This window comes from Opisthorchis viverrini (genome assembly GCF_000715545.1).
Source record: "Opisthorchis viverrini unplaced genomic scaffold opera_v5_312, whole genome shotgun sequence".
Taxonomy (NCBI): domain Eukaryota; kingdom Metazoa; phylum Platyhelminthes; class Trematoda; order Opisthorchiida; family Opisthorchiidae; genus Opisthorchis; species Opisthorchis viverrini.
The window spans coordinates 173,228-185,992 of record NW_008751970.1 but is presented as its reverse complement, the minus strand read 5'-3'; the positions used below and the strand labels follow the sequence as shown (position 1 = coordinate 185,992).

General features: G+C 44.9%; 2 protein-coding genes across 2 annotated transcripts; one reads left to right on the top strand and one right to left on the bottom strand.

Annotated features, from left to right (window-relative positions):
- Positions 1-2,894: 2,894 nt before the first annotated feature.
- On the top strand, positions 2,895-3,498 carry T265_14983 (hypothetical protein; the record flags this gene model as incomplete). The annotated part of the gene is made up of 5 exons (XM_009176072.1): positions 2,895-2,974; positions 3,011-3,048; positions 3,088-3,172; positions 3,220-3,369; positions 3,405-3,498. The coding sequence occupies 5 exons, from the start codon at positions 2,898-2,900 to the stop codon at positions 3,496-3,498; spliced, it is 444 nt and encodes a 147-aa protein (XP_009174336.1).
- Positions 3,499-4,364: 866 nt separating this feature from the next.
- Positions 4,365-12,765, bottom strand: T265_09867 (hypothetical protein; the record flags this gene model as incomplete). The annotated part of the gene is made up of 8 exons (XM_009176071.1): positions 4,365-4,481; positions 5,830-6,102; positions 7,538-7,634; positions 9,074-9,218; positions 9,789-9,892; positions 10,595-10,790; positions 12,589-12,680; positions 12,704-12,765. The coding sequence occupies 8 exons, from the start codon at positions 12,763-12,765 to the stop codon at positions 4,365-4,367; spliced, it is 1,086 nt and encodes a 361-aa protein (XP_009174335.1).

Here is a 12,765-nt window from a genome sequence, read left to right as displayed (position 1 = left end):
TATTTCAATCCCCGAGGTCCCAGAGACAGACAGAGAAGCCTTAAGTACCACGTCGACAAAAAATATAAAGAGGAATTATAGAAGGGATCAACCTTGTCTTACATCGCTGGACGTGCTAAACTCAGGCGGAGGCCTACAGGGCTTCGCACGCAATACCCCAACAAGGGATGTTAATTCACAAGGGACCTTTCTCATCATCAAATACCGCCAAAGTTTCCTAGGGTCGACGGAGTCAAAAACAGCTTTCAGACCAAGAAAAACTATCAATGTGGGACGTTTGAGAGTGTTGCTGTTCAAGAATTTGTTTCAAGGTAAAGATATGGTCTATGCATCTGCGGTCAGGACGGAAGCCATCTTAATCCTCACGTGTCTGCCTCTTCGGATAATATATCAGCGTGCGAAAAATAATGCCGGGATGCACCTTGAAGGCGACGGATATCAGGCTGATTCCACTGTTGTTTTTGCATGACATTCTTGGGCACGTTTCAAAGACGATCGGGTGGTATTTTGTTTCCTTTCTAAATCTTCTGTTGATCACTAGAGCTTCACTCCTTTGAGAAATGCATGGTGCAGACCATGCGGCCTGGCTGACTTGGCGCGTTAGAGTAGTGATATTTCACGCTGGATTTCTGTTGCTGACGACACGCTAATGTCTATGTAACATTCAAGCATGTATTCTTCCAGAGGTTGTGTTGAAGGAGTCCAGCTGAACCGTTGTACAAAGTGCTTAGCCCTTTGTTCGAGGGGACGATTTTCCGAGTAATTGCCGTTCCGTAATTCTTCCGATATTATTTCGTTGGCGCTTTCTTCTCTATGCTGGCTGATCGAGTCGACTGAAACAGGATGTGACTATTGAACTCGCGAAAACCGTCTCCATCTTTATCGTTCTCTAGGCTCTTGATCATGCAGTGCTTGAGGGACCTGCACTCGAACGACTTCTATGTCTGGTCATCGGTGCTACCGAAGCATCGCGCGATCCTGGCGGGAACACGAAACCAGTAATACTGAAGTCTGTCAGGTTTTTGAGAAAGTTCATCCTCTGTCAGTAGATCTACTGGCCGCACTCTACAGGTTACGCTGGTTAGACTTCGCATGCTTCGTAGAACCCCGTTCACCCAGTCTTGTTTCGGATGGAAACGACCTAGGGGCTGTCAGTTCGCCTTAACTGTGTAGCCTTCAGCCTGTCACACTGAACAAAGAGAAACATTTGATACCAGTGAACTGATTGTGCCACTGCCACTGTGTGGCTCTCATTCCCTTATTCTTCTTATCGTCCGTGAACAAAGCCGTATCAGCTGGAATCATATCATTTCGATGTGGGGTTCGTGAGCTGATAAACTGAACTCGACGGAGTGGCAAGGACCAAGAGGTGTGCTCCAGAAGGAGAGATAATCTTTAATTAAGGCAACCGCAGCTTATTGCCAGGTTGTCCAATAGGCCCATGGGCGATTTACAGATGGTGGCCTTCAAAGTGAACACTTACGTTAAAAATCCGTGCTGACTAGAGACAGCCAGTGAAAAAGACAATTGGACAAGTTGTCCAAAGGCGTGCGGGAAAAACCGGTGCAAACGCGACGCCTTGGGAATGTCGTCCAAATAAAGCAGCCATTCACCAGAATAACGGTATCTGGGTTTTTATGGCCGAATCACCCGTAACGAACTTTTTCGGCCCAGAGCACAACAATCTCATCATTGAAGTGAATTCACGTGCTCCAAACCATCCGGGTGTTCCTAGTAGTAAGTATTCCCTGGTTCCAGTAGTATCCTCTAAGGTCATGGAACTCACTAACCAGTGGACACTGTTTGACTTAGTTATACTGCCTGACACTCAACCTGAACAGACAGAAACCATGCGGTGTCGCGCTCTGTAGCATTGCGACGAATACACTCATGAGTTGCGTAAATAGCAAAGTACAGCGAACTGGTGAATACTAAAAGGCAAAGAAGTCGCCTATTAATGTCACATCCAAAGTTATTTGAAACAGGCAGCATAAGGTCAGTGTTTAGCACTGCTACTTCGCTTCCGTACAAACAATTTATTTGAAAGCCGTACTGGGAACTGGATGAAAAAGAGGTGCCCACACCTCTAGACTCATTCAAGCAATCTGGATAGAAAGTGGCACCAAGAACGCCATTGAAGTAGCTCAGCGGCCATAGCTTGCAGGGTCTTCGAATATCCACAGTGGGTTCACGCGGGCTTCTCCCTGTTGTCGTCTGTCACACTGCAGTCGGAACGAATACGACATCCGAGATAACTAAAATGCTCCTTAACTTCGATTCTCTTTTTGGATTGTGAGTACCGTGTTCACTGACTTCAGGTCCAGAGGCATGAACTTATACTTTGTGGGCGCAAAACGCACGCCAAAGGACAGGACGACCTTGATGATCACCATTGCTTATAATTGGTCGTACCGGACGGAATCTTATAGAAATCTGGCGAGTGTTGCTTGGAGTGGATTCTCCTAAGCAGTGGTCTGTTTTGGACAGGTTGGTGTGAAAGGCTAGGAAATTCGGTACGATTTGCTGGTGCTCTTATGGGCGTTTTCTGGCGAATGATTCAAGGCTACTCATAATCATACAATCCCCAGGGAAAATGGGAATACCCGTGAACAACCGAAACGAGTAAAATTATCGCCCTTCCCTTGAAGCGGCTTCGTTCTTTACAGTTGGTCACTTTAGGCAAAGAACACTGTATTGGTAGGGAGTTGCCTTTACCTATGGCGATGAAGGCCAAATCGCCCCGTATAGAATTCCCTGTGCTGAACTCCTGATTGCCTCTTGTGTAATAAGCATTGTTTACATTCCGCTGTCGCTACATGCGATGGTATGGCGCACTAAAATATTCCATAGTCCAATCGTTTTCGCATTTCAGCACGTGTCTATTTAAAACATAGGTGATGAAGGTCCTACATCCACAGAGTCGTAAAGCTGGTTACGCACGGAGACACCTGCATCATGAACTTCGCGTAGCGAAGTAAGTCCTATTTTGATAATCCTCGAAAATGTTAAGGCGGCAGAAACAACAAGTACGAAAGAATAAACTACTCGGTAGGCGGAAATTCTCACTTCTTTTCTGACGTAGCACAGAAAGCAAACTTCAGTGGTTTCGAGACAATTTCCCCGAAGGACGAACACATCTGACGCACGAAGAACAAGCATCACTGATAGAGAGGTAAGCCATATGCTAACTGTTCAGCAGCGCCGATATTCTTTCTACAGATACCTGCAGAGGACAGTTACTGTTACTGAGCACAGTTCGGTGAAGAGTGATATGCGTAGCGCTTATTTACAACAACAGAATGAGGAATACTCCGCTTGTGGGTTAGAAGTCCCTGATCTGACATCCAAGGCGAACGTGGAACATCTATTGTGAGTTCTAACTACCATGCAGACATTGTTTGTAGGGCGTGGAACGATGAACCCTCCCGCATCCCCACTATCAAGATGAAGACGGTGAAGAGGCTGAAGAAAAATACTGAGTGTAATACAACAGTATAAAATACAAAATCGAAGAGCATCATCATGTCCTCTTTTTCTTCGGGTGCTGGTGAACTGGAAAGAAAGCATGAAATGAAAAAAACTGGTTTACCTTTGCATCCATTGGACCTGTCCGGATCCAGTGACCAGCAACATGTTCTACATGCAGAACTCGGACATTGTTGACCCTTAGAACAGAAAATGCGGTGTTCGAAACGAAGCCATGAAAGCCTGTTTTCAATCTAAGTGCAGCCAGACTTGCATGTGAAACTGATAAGTACATAATGCAGACACTACTACTAGCCGTTTGGTTTTTGTTTCGCTTTTGATATAGCCTTACATTAGCATGTATCATAGACACCGTCACGGCCTGAGCCAGTTCCACAGGGTAGGCATTCAGCTGTAACACACTTTCGGTTCCATTCCACTCGAAAGAAGCACGAGGGCTGAGATACCGCCATGTCACCCAAGTCTTGACGGAAGCGGTCAAGATACCAAGACTGGATTCGAACCACATACATTCCGTTCAGTGGGTTCGCGCCTAAACCACCTCCACACGACACGTGTAGTGAACAGCGAGACCATGTTAGAAACTCATACCACTGCATTTTACTAAGTTGATGCGATCTCCAAGTTCCTTTTCCGCACTCAAAAAAGTAACCAATCAGAGGATAGCGCCCTTAAACGTGGTTTACGACAGATGCTGAAGTCTCAACTGATGGTAGTCAATGGTCTGTTGATGCAGTCTCCTCTGTTAGTTAGCGCTGCTAGATGATGCCTTAGAATAGTTGCAGTGTTCCTGAAATTTTATCAGGAGTATTACTGGTCACGTAGTTTAAAACGAAAGCGAAATCTCGTGGAAGATCGCCTTTAGAAAATCAAGATAATTAGGAGATAGGAACCAGTAGCCATACACGAAACAGTAAGAGACCGAGCACTCGGTGTTGATCAACGTCACTCACGATGCGGCATACGACGAATGCGTTGTGCACTAAACGAAGAATCTACAGAAGAACACAAAACAACAGCCTGATCAACCAGTCGGGATACTGCAAAGTGATTGGGCCAACCCACAGGTTAAATGAGTACAATCGTAACGCAAACAAAACCGACATGAGATTTGTTTTCTACGTGTAGAATCTGCAGCACACTAATTGTGTTCAAGTTTACGGTTATCGTGGTAAAGAATTTTAAAACAGTGCGACCAGCAGTCACAATCTACGAAGGGTTACATTACTGCGATTTTGGTCAATTTTGCGCTAAGCCAAACTGTGAAACGGTCAGAGGAAACATCGTCATTCGAAAGTATAGCTCTTGTATCCACACTGATTGACGAAAAGTCGTAAAACCGCCTGAACACTTACATACATTTGGCTACACCGCACATGTCCACTCTGCTTTGTGTGCATGCGAATCCTTCTGTGGTGTCCACAACTGATGAACCGACATTAATAGTGAATTTTGCTGGCCATTCACTGTAATGTCAAACAGACCTCGATTCATTCATTGTGTGATGTCGTTCGAACTACTCATAGTAGGAGCCACCTCACCTTCCAGGCGCAAGTTCGGGCACCATGTCCCTTCTAATTGTACTGTGGAGTTGAGATATGGGATTCTGAAGTCCTCACTAACTTTGCAGGTGGGATAAGCGCATAAGTTTCTTGAATGTTCCATACCTCCTTTAAAAGTGCACCTTCCCCGGGCGAATTGTTACCGGAGACATATACGGTAAAGATTCCTTAAGGGAAAGCCTACCTCCACCGATCATGGCGGTTCGATAGCTATGACGGGATTAAAAGTCAAGCAGACAAGGTTTCGCATCTGTCTAAGTGTCAATTTATCTTTCCCGGATGTAGTAAAGAATGATCAGTAATGCCATATTGAGAGAGGAACGGACGAGTGTCATGTTGCAATGCTCTTTTCGACACCTACTGGCACGCATACTTGTCTGGTATAGTTGTAATCATTTGCGGTACTCAAACGACTTCGTAAACTTCGGACAAGTTCAATTGTAATAGAGAATTCATTGTATTATGGAGGAAGGTCTCCTAATGCGATATCCATACAGTCATACTGCAGGGTAAGTTGCCACAGGGATGGTCGCTAAGTAGAGAACGTAGTTCACTTCGACTTCCAATAAGATTTCCCTTATACAAAAGAACCAGTGGCAGTCAAATTAACGCGGAAAATATAATCCAGCTCTAGCTTGGTAGCGATTCCGTCACACTTGGTGGTCGAACAGATCCAGGTCTAGCGCAGTAGCAACCACGATCCCAAATCCTAACTGATAAGTAGAAATTCGCGTTTGACAACGGAAAAACACAGTGGGATTCACAGTCCACAAGAACTTACACTACGATTAATCCGGCACTGTTTGCAAAGCAAACTGGCCTTTTCGGACAATGCTCGCTTCAGTGATTTTGCTTCTCTCTTCGTTTCCCGTCGGATGCGTCTCTCTTCCTGAAGAATATGTCTGTAAGATGGTTGGCTTGCATCGGCGCTTGCTGCAGCGGTGTTAATAGGGGAGTTCGGAACTTCTTTCCCTGTTGCCAACTTAGGTCGTTCATATGGCTGACAGATCCAGTGAGGGTGTAGGGATATTTGTTCGGCATTCGATTCGCAGGCCTATAATAAATTAGAAAGCCTCGTGTGAGGAAAAGATGTAAAACAACGGGGTCACACAAACCAAATTACCACGAAAATCTGCGCAAAAGGCAAACTTATGTTGACCATTGTTCATTACCTTATACTCGTCTGTCGAGTGTTCTCACCTGTAATAGGTCTGAGACTGTTAAGATTAGGTTGGGAGTGTTCACATGAGAGTGATGCGAATGAAGGCCGCTCACCGACTGGTCGTGCGATTGTTTGCTACCTGGCGGCGGTGATTATTTTTGTCAGGGTAACCCGAAGAGGGCTTTAGTTTATGTCTGACTCAATGTAAAGCGCTAGAACAGAAAGTAGAGGCGATTCGTTATGGATTTCCAGAAGACTTGTTAAGTCTTAAATCGTGTGATACCACCAAAACACGGATGCTGATTGAAACCAACTGGAAGGAGTAAAACAAAATGTACTAGGAATCGGAGGCTCAGCAGGCAGTGAAACTGCTCCGACCGTGAACCCTTCCTTCGGTGGTTCATTGGGGCTCGTAGCAGAAGGGCCACCAATTAAAAAGGGACCGATGAAAATCACAGTTAAACTGGAAAACAAACATTTTCGGGTGAGACTTCAGCGCAGAAACAACTTCAGCTCTCGAGATTCCCAAGTCCTTTGCGGACCGCAGGTAGCAGCACAACCGTGGCCAGGTCTGATGTAAATATGTGGATAAAACAACACGTTAGCCTAGCTTTCAAAGACTCCGTGTGCTAAGGGAAACTTTTTGCGGAAAGTTATGAGGACGAACTTGATCCTGTGATATTAAGTTAGGGAACATCTATGCTGGGTTGTTGAACATTCTGTGGGTGCATTTATGCAAGACAACGTCTTGAATAACCCGGTTACCTACATCAGGGAAGATACCAAGCATGACAATGAGGACCCTGAAGAGGAAGAAGTGAAAACACGGGGTGTGAACGACGCTGTTGCATACTTTCGTCCCCATCCTGAAAGGCGAGTCGCACCTGCAGCACCCAGACTTTCCATACCCATTTACCGGGTTGAGAGTTGGCCACCTCTCTGCATTCGCCACTCTGAAATGGACACGGAAAACAGCACTCCCTTCGCCAAAAGATGGTTCGACATACGCAATACATGGCCTAATCAGCGTAGTTTCTGTTACTGGATCCAATATTCGGTGGAAGTCCCCGTTTCGCGACCGGAAACTCGTTTTCTGATTGTCTTGTTACGGATTCACCGACTAAAACCCACATGGGCTATGGGTTTGAGACAGTGGTTGTCGAAGACCTGAAGATGTCTCAGTTCCGCTACTAGAACAGCCTGATTCTCACACCCATAACAAAACAGCTCGTACTGTAGTCCTATGGAGATAGAACAATACAATTCTACTAATTAGCTAGTAAGAAGGACATGATTAGTAGTCACGCTAATGAAATGACTGACTCACCGAACAAACGTCTCTCATTTCTTGGACAATGCTCAGCATTTCCTCCAAATTCTGGGCACATCCGACGGTCTGGCGAAAGTGTGGATGTACGACCAACCTGTAAAGATCCAACAAGACCAGATGACGGTAAGAATAGTCATGGCAATAGTAGTAACACTCAGTTTAAGTCAGAGGATGCAGAATAACACTTAGTTCTGCGTGGAATTTATCACTTTTTCTTTGGCTGACTTAAATCGCCATCCAGAAATTCCGATTCGATAACATGTAACGCAGTTAGATTTGCTGGCAGTGTTTCCGGTACTTCAGTGAACCAACTCCACTCCACATATGACTGGGCATAACGAGTCTCAGAGGAAGATCAGTTCGCTGACATTCGAAGATGGCAGCTAACCCCACCACTGGTCAGATAACTGGACTGTTTTCTAAGAAAACAGGTGGTAGGTAACACCAGCTGTGAGTCTGTGGTTACCATTGGTAGCAACGTATGATCTAGGAATAAGTGCACAAGCTCGGGGTGTCCGATTCCGGATATGTGCAGTTCGCAAAACCACGGCGGTACAAATTGTCACCTTCCATCTTGGTCGCTAGGCACAGTATGAGGTACACTTTTCACTTCGATGGTAAAGTCGAAGACATGATAATTTCAGATAATGCTGCCCCGAAATCTACCATTGTAAGGGACTGTGCCGTACTTGTGTGAGATCAGTCACAATAACCAAGTCTTCACTACTTCGCCTTATGATAAGTGAAAAGTGAACTTTACATCGTACGCCCACTATGAATTCCTGTTACTTGCAGCGCATCACAAACAGGCGGACAAAGTAGTCATTTGGCCCAGGACATGTAGAACTACTAATCTTGTCCAAACACGAATACTAAAGGCAGCCAAGTATGCCTTTCGAAATATGTGACACCACTCCAGACCAAAATAAATGTATTTGGTTTTAATTAGGTACACTGGGCGAGATAGCCCAAGTGTCTAAAGCGCGGATTTCCTGACCGGAAGGTCCGTGTTCGAGCCCGACTTCTGCCTCTCGACTTCCCCTGTCTAGGCTTGGGCACCCTGGCAGTATCCCATCCCTCGCGCTTCTTTCTGGTGGCATGGCAGTTAGGCACCGAAAGAGTGCTACAGCTGAACATATAAGGTACCTTGAAATATTTTATTTACCTGTAACCTCGACCTAGAAAACTGATCGTCCTTTCTTGATAATGCACTAACGACAACCAAGGCACAATAACTGAAACCATTGGCACACGTATCCACGGGTCTCCGTTTTGTGTTCCAAAATGAACATAGCAGAAAAGTGGACAGACAGTCGGATTGTTAGGGTTAACGAACACTGATCTTTGATTGTTGATTTCTAGCTAGACCGAGTCATTCTTGGATGATTTTGCCTTTTTCCCGTACCCGAACCAGATGAGACCATGGGATTTTTCCAGACTATCAGACACATCTCACACCACCAATCAACTTGAACCGCAACTGGAGGACAGACATGGTATGAGATAAGTGAGTCGTGTTAAAAGACTACTCACGCATGATGTAGCAGTTTGAATATATGCCCCCGGACAATCGGCATGGTTGTTGGATACTGTTTCACAATGTCCAGATATTCCATGCACATACTGTACACGGAAGGTTGCAATCCGGCGAAGATGGCTGGATTGTGGAGATGACCTTCTAGAGGAAAAACAAGGGATAGAGAATCAGGGGAAAATAAAAAGAGATACTATCGCAGCTGCAAAAATCTAAACAGCCTATTGTGGTTCACAAGTACTGTTAGTTGTACTGATGTCAGGATACGCAAAAACTGCAAGCTTGTAGCGATGCAGCTGAAGTGATTTGGTTGTTGTATATAAATCTTTTGAGGAAAACGCGTCATCCGGCGTTAGATCTGTCTCACATCAATGAACCTCTTCAGGAAACAAAACGCGTGAACTATTTCTTCACATTTAGATGCTGAAGCACACGTGCTTTGAATATTTCGGTAATCTTTGCGGTAATATTTTCATTTTACAATGAAGAGCCTGGGTGCTAACGAGGATGGCGGAATATAGGTAGGTCGGGTTATAAGTTATTTCTAGGTTCATTGCCAAACAAATACAACTATCTCTCGTATCGGAAACCAAATAGCACACTTAGCCTGTGTGAATCCAAATAAACTCAGGAAGACAGTTTGTTTTAACTTTCTAAATCTTTGCATCGAAAAAAAACAGGCGTACCAGGACTAGTTTTACTCAACAACTATACCTGCACTCATGACGGCGTCTGCGTTAGTTACTGAAAGACAACGAGCAATATCATCTGGGTACTGAATGTTCCCGTTGGAAATCACAGGTATGGTGAGCTCCGCCCTGAAACAAGAAAGCATTTGACTAGCATGATCCAGCTGTCATCGGTGTTCGCAACAGGACAAACGCACATATCAACATCGAGTGCGAAAACTGGAGGAAAGATGTGAGAAAGCTTATAAGGTTAAAAATATAGCGAATATGATTGAGATGCCCTCGCTACCACTTGGGGGACGATTCGAAAGTAACAAGGTACACCTTACACAAAGACCTATTGGCTTTGATACCACCGATGCATAAACACATTTTGTGCAACAAATCCACCTGATATTCAACCGGAGGACGGAATAGAAGTCATACACAGAAGTTGGACGACAGCAACGTTCAAAAGCGTATGCGACAGAACGTGTGCCATTTGCCTGGGGTACGGTGCATAGAATAAATGAGAAACACTGTTCACATGTGAACAGGTGCATAAAGATTTTGAGAATGTACCAACACAAATCTCACCCGAACAGTCCTCCTCCCACATCAATGCAACTATTCTGACTCAGTGAACTTGCCGGGATAACTACATCCGGACAGATGGAGGAAGCATGATACCATGATAGGGATAGTACGATTACTTTCAGTGTCTTGAATCTTTCAGGGAGAGATTTAAAAGAATAACCCTGGTTTTTACGCGATGCTGACCCAAAAATGCGAGATGCAACCGATATCTATTCCCTCACTCGGTGGGGAACATTTTAAGCAGAACAAACTCACTTGACTCTTTTTATTTGATTCCAATCAGCAAGTCCGGTCAGCTGGCCTTTCATTTCTCTAGTCCGACCATGCACAACGAGCAGGGATGCTCCAGCGGCCTCAAGCATCTTAGCGTACGACACAGTTCGTCCCACATCGGGGAAGATACGTATCTTACATGTGACTGGTATGTCCAGCTCATTAACAGCTCGATTAACTGTAAAATAAGAAAACGAAGGGAAAATACCATTCGAAGGAACTATGCAGGGAAGTTCCAAGAGGATAGTTTACCCATTACAGCGGCGCAGAAAACATCAGATGTCTATACATCGTATATCGTATAAAGAAAAAGGTGGAAAGGTAGGACTTAATAGAACGGCTGTGGCTCGTATACCTCGAGACGAGACACTCGTAGAATCACTGACGTCAGGTTGTGTATGAAGTCCGGCGATCAGATTCTTCGTCCTCCAAGTTGTGGTTCACCACATACTACCCAACCCCAAAACGCATCACTGTCAATCGCCAATTTTGTCAGTTGCATCTGATAACTTAAAGATTGATACTACAGGTTCTAGAACACTATATGTATCTTGGAGGTTGCACAAGCTTCGACGATAGTGCGACAGATGCAGTGAACGAACGAATGTCGAAGGTACGAGTTGTATTTATCGCGCCCCCTGTGGCGTCAGAAAGGCACATCATCTGGTCTCAAAGGACGTGTGTATCAGACTACAGTGAGAGCTGCATCGTTGTGCGGCTACGAGATTTAGCCGCTTTCGGTGGAGGATCTGAGAAGCCTTTGACCAGTATGGTTCCACAGGTGTAACTAGAATCGACTGGAACGGGCAAATTTGCAATGAGGTGATCATGAGGCAAATTTCTGATGAGACATAGGTACCACCATCAAATAATGCAACCAACAACGCAAGGTTTGTTGGCTGGGCCATGTCTTATGCGTGCCTATTTACCGCCTGCCGAAAAGTGCGCTGTTTTCCTGGCCGAATTTTGAGTGTATTAAGCCCAGAGGTGGACGGAATTTGACACAAGGATATCACAAAAAGTCTGAGTGATATTGGTGTTATTAGCCTTCCAGGATGGGACCCACATGAATCCTACTTGCGCTTGACTGAAAACATTGAACGATATGGTGCCTAACTGATGTTGGTGGCGTTCATGCTTTCAGTTACTATCCAGAATGTCCGACTGAGTATCGGAGACGTAGGCGCCTCGGATGTTTGTTACAGGCTAGCCCTGGGTCTCCTTCATACACCTTTTCTTCCTTAGATTACAAGCCTTCATTGAAATAAGTTGACGTTGTTGTGCGGAAGTGGAGTAACCGTGTTCTCATCTGGTGTTGTTGACGGCACTACCATTACTACCAATACTAATAATAATGCAGCTGTAACACCCCTTCGGCGCCTAGCTACCGTGTATCCCGAGAAAAGCATGAAGGCTAGGATATGCTATACAGGTTTCACAAAGCTAGACAGGATCAGCCGAGATGCGGGGTTGTGTTCATACCATAGACCTTCCGCACCGTGAGCTATCGCTAGATATAATATCCTAGAGGAGCGTTTCAGTATCGCATGAATGTGGTTAATTTCTTTTTTTTCGAGTCAACCAGATGTCCGCCTTCGCAGAATTCTCGGCTAAATGTAATAATAATAATAATAATAATAATAATAATAATAATAATATCACAAAGGTCACGTCTTCCCGGTACACGGATGCACCAAAGGGAGTATAGGGGTTGAGATTTTACCACGTTGCCCAAACCTTAATAAGAATAGTTTAGAAGCCAGAGTCGGGTTCGGACCTCAGGCCTCTCGGTGAATGGCTATACATCAAAACCACTCAGTAACCTCCTGCTCAATTAGATGTATTGCGGGACGGACGGAGATATAAGTTATAATGAAAAGGCCTAAGGATGGAGAATTATCAACCGCGTATGTGTGTGGTAAGAAAGTTTTTAAGAACAGCGGTATTAGGCGATTATCTGAGAACATGGTGCTCACCAATGCTCCTAATCAGGTCCCATTCATCCTGTAGAAATGCTCCATAGTGCCCATGTTTGGCGATTTTCTGTGGACATCCCAAATTGATACTACTGCATCNCACAATATGGCTGACCCGCGTGAGCAGCCTTCACAAACGTTTCGGGAGAGTTGGCACAGAACTAAAATTTGGAGCAT